Raw genomic sequence first — 15485 nt, forward strand, 5'->3', positions numbered from 1 at the left:
TTCTATCTCTGCTACATTGTCAGTTGCTAGAATATGGCCTGTCAGTAAATAGGCATTAATAAATTTTTATTGAGGGAATGAATAAATGATAGTTTTGTTCTGGTAATGACAGAGGTATTTTTATTATTCATTTTTAATTCAACAATTATTTTTAAATGCCTACATTTTCAGGTATGATGATAAGTGCTGAGAATAAGCAAAGTCCCTGCACACATGGGATTACATTCTAATGAGAGGAAAGAGAGTATTTGAGCACAGACGCAAGTGACTGGTAAGTGTTGAAGCTTTTGAAAATTCTCTTCTGATTGTTTCTATCTTCTCAGTGAAATAAGAAGCTTATGAACAGTTGAGAATGTCGATATATGAGGATTTATTTTAAGTTTCAGATTTAAAGCACAGAGAAGTTGAAAGAATGGAAATAGATATACCAGAAACAATAAAAAAAAAAAGTTGGTATATTATACTTGTATAAGCAAAGTAGGCTTTTGGAAAAGATTTGCTAGAAGTAAAGATTGTGTGATGGCTAATTTTTATTATCTATCCTGGTACTGGATAGGCCCCAGTCCCAGGATATTTGGTCCAACATCAGTCTAGATGTCACTGTGAAGGTATTTTTAGATGAGATTAATATTTGAATCAGTAGACTTTGAGTAATGCAGATTTTCTGCATAATGTGAATGGACCTCGTTCAATCAGTTGAAGGTCTTAAGGGAAAAATACTTAGGTTCTCCAAAGAAGAAGAAATTATGCCTCCAGACTTGTCTTCAAACTCAAACTGCAAAATCAATGATTCCCAGGTTGTCCAGCCTGACAACCTGCCCTGCAGAAGTTGGACTTCCCAGCTCCTAAAATTGCATGAAACAATTCCTTAAAATAAATCTCTCTCTATAGATAGATAGATACAGATATAGATATAGATATATACATATCTATATCAATACAGATAGATATATACAGGGAGTTGCATATTAGACATCACAGTCTTAAATCTGCATGAATCTAAATAATATAGATCCATTGTTTGTTTTATATGCTCTTGTGAACAGCTGCTTTCCTTTATAACGAGATTACTTTTTTTTTTAACTTTAAGTTCTGGGATACATGTGCAGAACATGCAGGTTTGTTACATAGGTATACATGTGCCATAGTGGTTTGTTGTACCTATCAACACATCATCTAGGTTTTAAGCCCCACATGCATTAGGTATTTGTCCTAATGCTCTCCCTCTGCTTGCCCCCTACCCCTCAACTGGCTCCGGTGTGTGATGTTCCCTCCCTGTGTTCATGTGTTCTCATTTTTCACTTCCCACTTGTGAATGAGAACATGTGGTGTGTTCAGTTTTCTTTTCTTTTTTTCTCTCTTTCTTTTTTTCTTTTTTTTTTTTTTTCCAAACAGAGTTTCTCTCTTGTTGCCCAGGCTGGAGTGCAATGGCATGACCTCAGCTCACTGCAACCTCCGCCTCCCAGGTTCAAGCGATTCTCCTGCCTTAGCCTCCCAAGCAACCAAGATTATAGGCACACACCACCACGCCCAGCTAATTTTTTGTATTTTTAGTAGACACGAGGTTTCACCATGTTGGCCAGGCAGGTCTTGAACTCCTGACCTCAGGTGATCCACCCGCCTCAGCCTCCCAAAGTGCTGGGATTATAGGCATGAGCCACTGCGACTGGCTGGTTTTTGATTTTCTGTTCCTGTGTTAGTTTGCTGAGAATGATAGCTTCCAGCTTCATCCATGTCCCTGCAAAGGACATGAACTCATTCTTTTTCATGGCTGCATAGTATTCCATGGTGTATATGTGCCACATTGTCTATATCCAGTCTATCATTGATGGGCATTTGGGTTGGTTCCCAGTCTTTGCTATTGTGAATAGTGCCAGATAAATATACATTTGCATGTGTCTTTATAGTAGAATGATTTCTAATCCTTTGGGTATATATCCAGTAATGGGATTACCGGGTCAAATGGTATTTCTGGTTCTAGATCCTTGAGGAATCGCCACACCATCTTCCACAATGATTGAACTAATTTACACTCCCACCAACGGTGTAAAAGCATCCCTATTTCTCCACATCCTCACTGGCATCTGTTGTTTCCTGACTTTTTAATAATCACCATTCTAACTGGTGTGAGATGGTATCTTATGATGAGATTACTTTTAAATATTGATGGCAATGGCATTGTAGTCCAAAGTAAGGGTTGATCCCCCAGAGATGCTTACTTCGGGAAAGGATCATGGAATCAGTCCAGCAAAGTCAAGGAAGAGAAAGAAAAGAAGACAGAGGTCAAAGAGAGGAGGAAGAAGGTGAAGGAGAGGGAGAGGTAGGAAGAAGAAATCTCAGCAAAAAAGACCTGTCTGTACTCATTCTGCTTAAGTTAGGGGCACTATATTTGAAATATAATCAATTTTCAACAACATTTTCAGAGAGCTATGATAATTTCTGCAGGGGATATAACTAAACATCATGAAGGAGCATACGTGGTAACAGAAGAAAATTCAAAAATCTTCTTCCAGAACAATAACAGCATCCCAAACTTGAAGTAGCTGCAAATTTCAAGGCATTTCAACTAGTTGGAACTTGTCAGAACTCTAAACCCAAGTGTTGACTGTTTAATTTCTCCTCTTCAAAAAGAACAAAGAAGATGCCAAGTTGTCATTGTTTTCCAAAGCTGCTTGTCTACTTGTTACTCAGTGAACAATTCATGAGCATGATTGTCTACTGCTTTGTCTGAGTCCTCTCAACTGAAAACAACTGACAGATTTGAGATTACGGCCATATAGTTTACATTGTCTTAGATGACACCTCACTACACACTCTCATAGTTTATCTCTTTCTCCTTCTCTAGTAACATTCCTTCTATTCACATCATATTCCCATGTTTATTTCTAGCATGAGCTGAGTGATGACTAGCTACATATTACTCTCATATTTGGTAAGCTATTGGTATTATACATCATTACAGTAAACAATACATTTTGGATTTTTAAAAAAATGCTTAAGTTGAAAACCTTAGTAGTGAAAAATAAGAAACATGGAAAATGGACAAATATTTTAAATCAATGAAGAAAAATGAGTCATTCAGAAAAGGATGTTGAGCATGAGTGGCAGCCTCAAAATGAACCAAAAAAAAAATAAGAAAAATAAAAATCCGTGGACATCAACCTCATTTTTTACACACACACTTTTATTAAAAATTTAAATACAAAAAAAATCTGAAAAACTAAAGAAAATACAATATAAAATTTTACCATTTTGGAGTGGTATGGATTTTTAAGCAGGGCTTATAACTCACAATCCATGAAAAAAGTTTTTGATAAATTTGACTATATAGTATTTTTTAAATTCTGCATGACAAACAAGATCATAAATAAAGTCAAAAGGATAATACACTTTTTAAGAAGATATATATACATATATATGATGGTTATATGACAAGTTTTCTTAATATAGAAAATGTTCTTCGAAATTTATATTAAAAAGGCAATAGCAGATGATTTCTAGTCTCTGGTTCTGCATGTAAGGAGCTTTAAAGTTGCCACTCACTCCTAATAAGTAAAAAGCTGAACAGACTGAAAATTCAATAATTCATCTTGGATCCATAATAAAGGTGTGGACATCAGGCATACCACTGCCCCCAGGATTAGGCAAATAGGTGAATGCAGGGAGTCGTGGCTTACTGGAACAAAGACTCAGAAGCAGAAGCATTTATGGGAACCATTGCTGACGTAGGAAAACCTGAACTGTATTTTAAAAACTGTTTTAGGCTCAGAAAGGACAAGTCTGAGAGTCGAAAACTCCAGGAAGGCTGAGTCATGGGGTGGGGAGGCTGGGGCCACACTTTTATAAGTTTTATCTTTAGCAACTTGACCAGGCTTCCACAGTAAATATCACAGAAAAATCCCCTTGCACTTCCAGCACGGATAGGGGAAAAGGAATAATTCTGAAATACACTACAGCACTCTGTGCTTAGCAAAGTTCTGCCCTCCGGAGAAACCAGTTAACCAAAGCCCAACCTGCTGGGGTTTCATCAGAGGTTAACTGACCTGGTGGAAGAGAAATACCCAACTTCAGCCCACTCTACAATTCTTTCGCAGCTAAAGGGTGTGTGAGGAGTGAGGGAGACTAAAACACTGGAGAAGTTTACAGCCCAGAGGAACAGGCTCACTAAAAGACTGAGAACTAATTGTAGGCCTATAGAACACTTCCTCTCCCCACACACCTTACCACCACAGCACTAACAGCGTATTTACAGCAGTTCCTTTTACCCAGTACATCGTGTCTGGCTGTCAAGAAAAAATTACAGGAAATATTAAAAGGCAAAAACAATCTGAAGAGACAGAGCAAGCATCAGAGAAACACATCAGGGATGTTGGAATTATCAGACCAGGAATTTAAAAAATATGCTAAGAGCTCAGTAATAAGGTAGACAGCATGCCAGACAGATGGGCAATGTAACAGAGATGAAAATCCTAAGAAAGCACAAAAAATTTCTAGAGATCAAAATACTGTCACAGAAATGAAGAATATCATTGATCAGCTTATTAGTAGACTGGACACAGCCAAGGAAAGAATTTCTGAGATTAAGGATAGATCAGTAGAAACATCTAAAACTGAAAAGCAAAGAAAACAAAGACAAAAGAAAAAGTGGAAAAAAAATCTAAAACCTTTGGGGCAACTGCAAAAAGTATAACATATACATACGGGGAATATCGGATAGAGAAGAAAGAAAGAAGTTAACCAAAAAAGATTGTTTTTAAACAATGACTAAGAATTTCCCCCCAAATAATGTCAGACACCAAACCACAGACCCAAGAAGCTCAGAGAACACACAGCAGGATATATACCAAAACAAAACAAAATACCTAAATATTTCCTTTTTAAATTATAGAAAATCATAGATAGGCTGGGCACATGCCAGTAATTCCAGCACTTTGGGAGGCTGGGGTGGGTGAATCGCTTGAGCTCAGGATTTAGAGACCAGCCTGGGCAACATGGCAAAACCCCATCTCTGCAAAAAAAAATACAAAAATTAGCTGGATGTGGTGGCACATGCCTGCGGTCCCAGCTACTCTGGAGGCTGAGGCAGGACGATCACTGGAGCCCAAGAGGTTAAGGCTGTAGTGAGCCAAGATCACATCACTGTACTCCAGCCTGGGCACAGTGAGGCCGTGTCCCCACCCCGCCCCCACCGACCACCAAAATAAAAGAAAAAAGAAAATCATACATTTAAAAAAAAAATCGTTAAAGAACCAGAGAAGGAATTATTTTTTAAAAAATAAAGAGTGGAAGACAAAAATAAGAACAAAGAACAAGGGCAACAAATAGCAAGGCTGGCTCATATTTGAAAGTCATCTAATGTAATTCATCACATTAACAGGCTAAAGAGGAAAAATCACATGATCTTATCAATGATGCAGAAAAGGCATTTAGGAAAATTCAACACCTAATCATAACAACAACAACAAAAAAAAGCTCAGTAAAACAAGAATAGAGAAGAACTTTCTCAATACAGTAAACAATATCTACAAAAACGTACAGCTAACATCATACCTGATAACGAGAAAACTGAAATTTTCTCACCGTGATCAGGAACAAGGCAGGGATGTCCCTTCTCTCAACTCCTTTTCAGCATCATAACAGGAGTCCTAGCTACTGCAATAAGACAAGAAAAGAAAAGCTATACAGATTAAGCAGGAAAAAATAAAACTCTCTTCCCAGATGACAAGATCATCTACTTAAAAAAATCCAAAAGAATTGACAAAAAGAAAAATCCTGAAACTAATAAGCAATAGTAGCAAGGTTTCCTGGATGCAAAGTTAACATACAAACTAAGATATATTGTATACATGTATTTATTATTATATACATTATATACATATTCATTTTCTTATACACCAGCAATAAACAAGTGGAATTTAAGCTAAAAACATAAAACAATTACATTGGCACCCCAAAGGTAAAATATGTAGGTATAAATCTAGCAAAATACGTACAAGATTTACATAAAGAAAACTATAAATCTCTGATGAAAGAAATCAAAGGACAACTACAGAAATGAAGAATTCCATTTTCATAAATAAGAAGACTCAATATTGTCCAAATGTTTATCCTTCTCAGCTTGATCTACAGGTTCAGTGTAATGACAATCAAAAGCCCAGCAAGATTTTTGGAGGGACACTGATGAACTCTTTTTACAGCTTATATGGAAAGGCAAAAAACCAGAGTAACAAACACAATTCTGAAAGACATGAACAAATCAAAGGACTGACATTACCTGATTTCAAAACATAACATAAAGCTACATTAATTAAGAAAGTGTGACATTTATGAAAGAAGAGACAAATAGATCAATGGAACAGAATAGAGAACCTATAAATATACCTGCATACACAAAGTCAACTGATTTTTGATACAGGAACAAAGGAAATACAGTGGGGCAAAGATAGTCTTTTTAACAAATGATGCAGGAACAACTGGATATCCACAGGCAAAAAATATATATACATATGAAAATGAATATAGACACAGACTTTACACTCTTCAAAAATTAACTCAAAATGGATTATAAACCTAAATGTAAAATGCAAAACTATAAAACTCCAAAAGATAATATAGAAGAAAACCTAGATGACTTTGGGCATGGGAATGAGTCATTAAATGCAACACCAAATGCATGATCAATGAAAGAAATCAATAATAAACTGAGCTTCATAAAAATTTAAATTTCTACTCTGTAAAAAACAATGTCAAAAAAATGAGAAGAAAAACCAGAGAGTGGGAGAAAATAATTGCAAAAACACAAAAGGATTGCTATCCAAAATATACAAGAAGCCGTAAAATTCAGTAATAAGAAAACAAACGACCTGATTTAAAAATGGACCAAAGACCTTGACAGACACTTCACCAAAGAAGATACACAAATAGCAGATGAACATATGAAAAGATGCTTCATATCATATGCCATTGGGAAAATGTAAATTAAAACAATGAGATACCCTGACACATCTATTCCAATGCCCAAGTTCCAGACCTCTGACAACACCAAATGCTGGTGAGCATGTGGAACAATGGGAAATCTCATTTATTCCTGGTGAGAATGCAAAATGGTACAGCCACTTTAAGAGACAGTTTGGCAGCTTCTTACAAAACTAAACATAGTCTTGCCATACAGTCCAGCAGTTGTGCTCCTTGGTAATTACACAAAGTAGTTAACAACTTATTTCTACACCAAAACCTGCAAGGAGATATTTATACCAGCTATATTCATAATTGCCAAAACTTGGAAGCAACCAAGATGCCCTTCAGGAGGTAAATGGATAAATAAAATGTAGTATATCCAGACAATGGAATATTATTCACTACTAAAAATAAATAAGCTATCAAGACATGAAAAACACTTAGAAACCTTAAGTGCATATTAGTAAGCAAAGAAGTTGATATGGTTTGGTTGTGTCCCTACCCAAATCTCATCTTGAATTCCTACATGTTGTAAGAGGGGCCCATTGGAAGGAAATTGAATTATGGGGGCAGGTCTTTCCCATGCTGTTCTCATAATAGTAAGTCTCATGAGATCTGATGGTATTATAAGGGGTAGTTTTCCTGCACAAGTTCTCTTTGCCTGCTGCCATCCGTATAAGACATAACTTGCTCTTCCTTGCCTTCTGCCATGATTGTGAGGCTTTTCCAGCCATGTGGAACTGTAAGTCCAGTTAAACCTCTTTCTTTTGTAAATTTCCCAGTCTTGGGTATGTCTTTATCAGCAGTGTGAAAACAGATTAATACAGTAAACTGATACCAGGAGTGGGGTACTCCTGAAAAGATAACCAAAAATGTGGAAGCGACTTTGTAACTGTGTAACAGGTAGAGGTTGGAACAGTTTGGAGGGCTCAGAAGAAGACAGGAAGATGGGGGAGAGTTTGGAACTTCCTAGATACTTATCGAATGGCTGTAACCAAAATGCTGATAGTGACATGGACTGCAAAGTCCAGGCTGATGAGATGTCAGATGGAAGTGAAGAACTTCTTGATAATTGAAGCAAAGGTCACTTTTGTTATGCTTCAACAAAGAGCTTGGCCACATTGTCTCTCTGCCCTAGGGATCTGTGGAACTTTGAACTTGAGAGTAATGATTTAGGGTATCTGGCAGAAGAAATTTCTAAGCAGCAAAGTGTTTAAGATGTGACCTGGCTGCTTGTAACAGCCTATGCTTATATGTGTGAGCAAAGAAAGGACCTGAAACTGGAACTTATATTTAAAATGAAAGCAGAGCATAAAAGTTTGGAAAATTTGCAGCCTGGCCATGTGGTAGTCAAAAGTCAGAGACATTTTGCATAGTCATTTGAACCATCTAAAGTTATTTTTCCCATGTACATAAATTATTTATTTTGTATAGTTATTAGCTCAGCTAACTAATAAGATCTAAATTGAGTCCTCTGGAATAAAATTAAAAGGTAAGAGAGAAACTGAAGCAGGATGATCGTGAAAAATGAAAGATTCAAAGTCAAGGTATCTTCAGTGTCAATTATTATATCAGTAATCTGAATAGTTCAATTTCTTTGTAGCCTGTGAAACAGGGGATCTTGCATACCATTCTCTTACTCTCACTTTTTGTGCATAAGGACCCTTATAAAGAGCAAAAATGTACTCCTTATGGGTCAATAAACTGACTGATATGTGTTAAACACTTTCAATAGACAAGCAAAAGAAAATCTCCAATATTTGCAAAGATGCCAAGATAGCTGCAATTAAATCAAAAACTTCTTCCTTTTGCCATTCTTTATCTTCTCATAGGCCTGGCCACCATATACTGCTCCATCTATTACTCCCCTTCTGTAGAAGAAATGGCTTGAAAGACATTGGAGAAGCTATAAGATTCCTTTCTCACACCAATCTACATAGAAAAAGTTTCATCTCAATAGTTTTCATCTTCAGACTCTGAACACTACCTATTCATCTTAAGTAATGTCTTAGTGAGAAAAAGCCGTCTTGCTGAGATATCATGGAAGCTAAAAGTCTCTATTGCCATAATATCTCAGCAAGGTATCTTTTAGGCATAAGCCACTTTTTTAAGACAGAATATCACTCTATTGCCCAGACTGAAGTGCAATGGCACAGTCTCAGCTCACTGCAACCTCTGTCTCCCAAGTTCAAGCGATTCTCTTGCCTCAGCCTCCTGAGTAGATGGGATTACAGATGCCCGCCACCATGCCCAGCTAATTTTTGTATTTTTAGTAGAGATGGAGCTTACCAGCCTGGTCTCAAACTCCTGACCTCAGGTAATCCACCCACCTCCGCCTGCCAAAATGCTGGAATTACAGGCATGAGCCACCATGCCTGGCCATGAGTCATATTTTTTAGGGATTAGTCACATTTTTGGGCAAAACCAGTCTATGCATGTCATGTAATTTCCCAAAATAGAAACTAAGAAATGTTCCATCTTCTTTTTCCATATATGTGGTCACATGTTCTACTCTCTCCTCTTCCATTATTTCTTATATTTCTTTAATATTAATGATTTTTAAATTTTTACTTATTTTTATTTTTACTTTTTGTAGGTGCATGCTAGGTATATATATCATGTAGTACATGAGTTTTGATACAGGCATGCAATGTGAACTAGTCACATCATGGAGAATAGGGTGTCCTTCTCTTCAAGCATTTATCCTTTGTGTTACACACAATTCAATTACACTCTTTTAGTTATTTTTAGATGTATAATTATTATTTCCTATAGTCACCCTGTTGTGCTATCAAATGGTGGGTCTTATTCTTTCTAATTTTTGGTACTCATTAACCATCCCCATCTCCCCCCACCACCCCACTACCTTTGCAGCCTCAGACCACCCTCCTACTCTCTATGTTCCTGATTTCAATTGTTTTGATTTTTAGATCCCACAAATAAGTAAGAACATGTGATGTTTGTCTTTCTGTGCCTGGCTTATTTCACTTAGCATAATGATCTCTAGTTTCATCCATGTAGTTGCAAATGACAGAATCTCATTCTTTTTTATGGCTGAATGGTACTTTTGCATATATGTACCACATTTTCTTTATCCATTCATCGATTCATGAACACTTAGGTTGCTTCCAAATCTTAGCTATTGTGAACAGTGCCACAACAAATGGGGGGTACAGATATCTCCTTGATATACTAATTTCCTTTCTTTGGTATATACCCAACTATATCACATAGTAGTTCTATTTTTAGTTTTTTGAGGAAACTAAAACTGTTCTCCATAGTGATTGTACTATGTTACATTCCAATCAATAGTGTATGAGGGTTCCCTTTTCCTCACATCCTCGCCAGCATTTGTTATTGCCTGTCTTTTGGATATAAAACATTTTAACTGGGATAAGATGCTATCTCGTTTTAGTTTTGATTTGCATTCTCTGATGGTCAATGATGTCAAAAAGCTTTTCATATGCCCATTTACAATTTGTACATCTTCTTTTGAGAAATGCCTATGCAAATCTTCTGCTTATTTTTTTAAACAGATTATTTCATCTTTTCCTATAGAGTTGTTTGAGTTCCTCATACATTCTGGTTATTAATCCCTTGTCAGATGGGTAGTTTGCAAATATTTTTCACCACTCTGTGTATTGTCTTTTCACTTTGTTGATTGTATCTTTTCTGTGTAGAGTGTTTTAACTTGATGTGATCACATTTGCCCCTTTTTACTTTGATTGCCTGCACTTGTGGGTTGTTGCTCAAGAAATTTTTGCGCAAACCAATGTCCTGGAGATTTTCCCCAGTGTTTTCTTGCAGTATTTCCAGAGTGTGTGATCTTAAATTTAAGACTTCAATCCATTTTGATTTTATTTTTGTATATGGTGAAAGACAGTGGTCTAGTTTCATCCTTCTGCACATGGATATCCAGTTTTTCCAGCACCATTTATGGAAGAGACTGTCATTTCCCCAGTGTATGTTCTTGGCACCTTTGTCAAAAATGAGTTCACTGTAGATGTGTGAATTTGTTTCTCAGTTCTCTATTCTGTTCCATTGGTCTATGTATCTGATTTTATGCCAGTACCATGCTGTTTTGGTTACCAAAGCTCTGTAGCACACTTTAAAGTCAGGTAATATTATTCTTCCAGTTTTGTTCTTTTTTTTATGATAACTTTGGCTATTCTGCATCTTTTGTGGTTCTACATAAATTTTAGGATTTTTTTTTCTATTTCTGTGAAGAATGTCATTGGTATTTTGATAGGGATTGTACTGAATCTGTAGACTGTTTGGGGTAGTATGGATATTTTATCAATATTAATACTTACAGTCCATGAACATGGAGTATTTTTTTGGTGTCCTCTTCAATTTCTTTCATCAGTGTTTTATACTTTTTATTATAGAGATCTTCACTTCTTCAATTAAGTTAATCTCTAGTTATTTAATTTCACTCGTGGCTATCATAAATAGGATTACTTTTTTATTTCTTTTTCAGATTGTTTACTGTTGACATATAGAAACACTACTGATTTTTGTATGTTGATTCTGTATCTTGCAACTTTACTGAATTTTTAGTTCTAAGGTTTTTTGTGGAGTCTTTAGATTTTTCCAAATATAAAATCATATCATCTGCAAACAAGAAAAATTTGACTTCTTCCATTTATAATTCTTTTTTTCTTTAAGAACCTATTATTTCTTGGGCAGAAGCTTTCCTAAGAAATCACCCCATTTTGCCCCAGCTGAATGTATACCCCATTCAGGTACATATTAAGCATTTGCAACCTCATCTGTCACATCTGTGTCTGTAAACATGCTATTTCCTTGGATGGCGTGAGACAAGGTCAGGAGGCTACATTTTATACAGGGATGAACAGCTAGACCATTTCATTTATCTCGAGGTTTTATATTTTTTAAATCACAAATTTCAAACAAGGTTGAAGAACTATGGTGTCATTCTGTTTTCACTCTCATTGTTAAAGTATCTGGTGTGAGGCATTTCTACTTTTAGTTATTCTATCGTGTTTTAGAGTTTATTTAGATGGCTTTCACACTAAGAGTGCCTGGACTGAGTGGTGGGCAACAACAATAGTAGAGTAGTTCCTGGTCGCTAACCAGAGTGGATCACAGTGGCTGACACTCAGCAGCTGGGCCCCTCATGCTGCTCAGAGTTTGTGCTCAGCTTCCCCTGCAGTCCCTGTCACTGTGTCACTCAGAGCACAGAAGTACACAGCTGAGTCTGACTCTTGAACTGAGTCCTTCTCCAAGTGGAAAGAAGTGGTTTCTTTACGGTATGTGGCTTCAAAACCTTTGTTGCTTTCCTTGTCATTGAACTTCATGGCTTTCAGGAGGAGCTGTAGACCTTCTCCAGGATATTGGACATACCAGAAAAGGGAAGGGTACTGTGTGCTTTCATAGGAGCAGTTCACAATCAGGGAATCCCCTTCAGAGAGGAGCACTTGGCCTTCTGTCTGGACCACTGAATCTCCATTGATTCCCCCTGAAAAAAAAAAAAAAAGTTATACCAAGTTACCTTAGACATGATCTGAGCTGTACCCCTCAGAGAAAACTGTGGTTACAGATTACATCAACATAATGGAACAAAAGATTCTAAGTTTTAAGTGCCATTTTACTTACCAAACATTAAGAATAGTGCAATCACTGATCCTGGAAAAGAGTTCATTTTTAGACCCTTTGGTGTCCTTGGGTCTTGTCTTCTTAGTGTGAGGAAAGGTTAAGGTCACACTGAAGGGATGAGTATCAGCAGGAAATGTGAATGTGTTAGGAAGATGCACCCCCTTGTGGGCAAGATCCTAAATTCAAAAGATTGTTGACTGTTCTCTCAAAAGTCCATCCTGTATCTTCACTTCTGGCTTTTTTTTTTTTTTCTAAGACACCTGTTAGCTGTCTGATAGTTCTTTGTATATCTAAAGAATAGTTGGTCTTTTTTATAATCCTATTTTTTACAGCACACTGACTTGCAAGTTCTTTTCATACCATGACACTTCTGAGAATAATTCATTTTACTTTTTCTTATGTAGCCATCTTTGCCCACCCCATGATCCACTAAAATATCATATAAGCAGGTTTTTAGGGTAAAACCAGAAGAATGTCAGTAGCACATGTTTAATTATTAGTAGATTATTTGAGATGACAGAGACAAGTTTTTTTTCACTGCTGTATTCCCATACCTAGTACAATGTCATACACTCAGCAGGTGGTTAGGAAATACTTCTTAAATACACAAATGCATGAACAAATGAATAGTCTTTGGTTAAGGAATTGCTACTACTTGAAATATCATATTGCTTCACATTTAAGGCATCAATTACAGAAACACAATAAATTCTTTTCAAAGAAAAAATGAAATTCTATCTTGTATATGTATATTGATTAAAAAGTAAAGAACATATAACTCTTAGTAATGAAAAATATAGTAATTAAAGTCATTGAATCCCTATAAAATTATCTGGCATCACTTTCTTCTCCTGTAGGAGAAGAAATGATTCCCAGATAATGTGACTGGCCTATGTGCATGAGGCAAAATGTTGTGATATTAAACTTTTAATGGACATTTAGCCTTGATTATATACCCTCTACCTATGTCCATCCACCAATACTATTGACCAATAGTTATTTTTACCACAGGATAAGATGCTTAAATAATTTGGATTTGCCTCAAAAGACCAAAGAATAAGCTCCATCTCAGCTTCCAGGATTGGTAGAAACACGTCTGCTGATGTATAGAATCATAGCAAGGATGACACTTCTCTTCATGTAAGAGTTAGTTGGTGGTCATCTTTAAAATACAGATTTGGAGATCTGTTCACTTACAGAATCAAAATGTTCAGAATCAAGGTCCTGGAAGTTAAAAATCTCCTCAGGTGTTTGTGATACAGCCAGTGTTATACACATTTCCAAAATAATCTTTGAGAACACTGACCTAAGCAGACGGACAAGGTATCAGTGAAGCACTTCTGGGATCAGCATGAGGAAAAAAACCTCCAGTCTTCACAGATTCTCCTTTCACAGTAGTACTGAAGTCACAGTAGCTAAAACAAATGCTGTTTACTCTCACTATTCTTGTCTAGTCAACTTATAATAAAAATCTCTGGATATTCCCAGGACAAACTTGGTAAGAAGGATGCCGCTTATCGGTCAGCCCACTAACATTTATCTTTGAAGCTGGAAGCCTTCCGTTGTGCTTCCTGAAACGTTCACTCTCCATGAATTCAGAAACAGCAGTTACATGGTCCTGCAGCAAGGTGTAAATATTAACAAACTCTAAACGTGGAAAGCAAATTTAGATGTGAGTATTATTTGGGTCTATACAAAGGCTCCCCTCCTTTTCCCTCTTACCTTGTGTCAGATCTCTGTGATCAAGCTGCATCTTCCTCCTTTTCCTGGTTGTTTTGGCCCACTCATCTAACTGACTCTACCTGAAGTCTAAGCAGAAATATAGAGTGAGCAGTTTCACTGCCCCTAAATTTCTTTACTTTTTCCAACGAAACCTTGTCCTTAGTATTGTAACCACCCTCCATTCTTTTGAGGGAATCTATTTTCCACACTTGGTGTATTAGTCTATTGTGGCGTTGCTGGAAAGAGATATCTGAGCCTGGATAATTGATAAAGAAAGGAGGTTTCATTGACTCACGGTTCTGCAGACTGTACAAGAAGCATAGAGGCTTCTGCTTCTGGGAGCCTTGGGAAGCTTCCAATCATGGTGAAAGGCAAAGCTGAAGCACGGCATCTTACATGGCAAAAACAGGAGCGAGAGAGAGTGCGGGAAGGTGCCACACACTTTTAAACAACCAGATCTCACAAGAACTCACTCATTATTTCAAGAACAGAACCAAGGGAATGGTGCTAAACCATTCATGAAAGGTCCACCCCAGTGATCCAACCACCTCCCACCAGGCCCCACCTCCAATGCTGAGGATTACAATTGAACATGAGATTTGGGTGGGGACACAGGTCCAGGCCATATCACCATGATTTCCTAAGGAGATGAATGTCATAGAGGAACTGTAGCAGTAGATTTGAGTGAAATACAGTAGAACTGTGTAATGAAAAAAATGCTTAAGCAAATTCCCAACTGATAACAGATGTATTCAAATGGTCTGACTTCAAGCCTCAGAAGCTCTGTTTCAAGGACTTGAATTTACACAGATGTGTTGTCGGTCAAGAGTCAGTCTGGCAAACAGAAATGCTGGGCTAGGTGTCAGCGCCACGGCAACGGAAAGTGATTGGCTCATGGTAATAAGAAGAATTTACCCACAGCAGTGTGGGTTTGAAAAGGAAAAGCTTTACTAGAAACAAAGCTGCAGAGGAATGCAGGAGGGCACTTCAGCAAGAGCGGACTGAGCAAGCCACGGTGGATTTTTCCTTAGGAGCATTTATGAACCTTAAAGCAGGAGCTTAAGGGTAATTTGGACCATATTAGCCCCCTAGGTCAGGATAAATGATTACATTTGTAGACATTTTGGTGCCTTGATGTCAGCAAGGGCTGCACAATAGGTTTCAATATACACACATTCCAGAGATGT

The 15485-nt window shown here is 37.0% G+C and overlaps 1 gene segment (V, D, J or C); it reads right to left on the reverse strand.

Annotated features, from left to right (window-relative positions):
* Positions 1–12104: 12104 nt before the first annotated feature.
* On the reverse strand, positions 12105–14826 carry LOC105496628 (T cell receptor alpha variable 9-1-like). The segment is given in 3 exon segments: positions 12105–12439; positions 14299–14385; positions 14594–14826. Coding segments are annotated over 2 exon segments (366 nt in total).
* Between the last annotated feature and the right edge of the window lie 659 nt (positions 14827–15485).

The sequence above is a fragment of the Macaca nemestrina genome, chromosome 7 (assembly GCF_043159975.1).
Source record: "Macaca nemestrina isolate mMacNem1 chromosome 7, mMacNem.hap1, whole genome shotgun sequence".
Taxonomy (NCBI): Eukaryota; Metazoa; Chordata; class Mammalia; order Primates; family Cercopithecidae; genus Macaca; species Macaca nemestrina.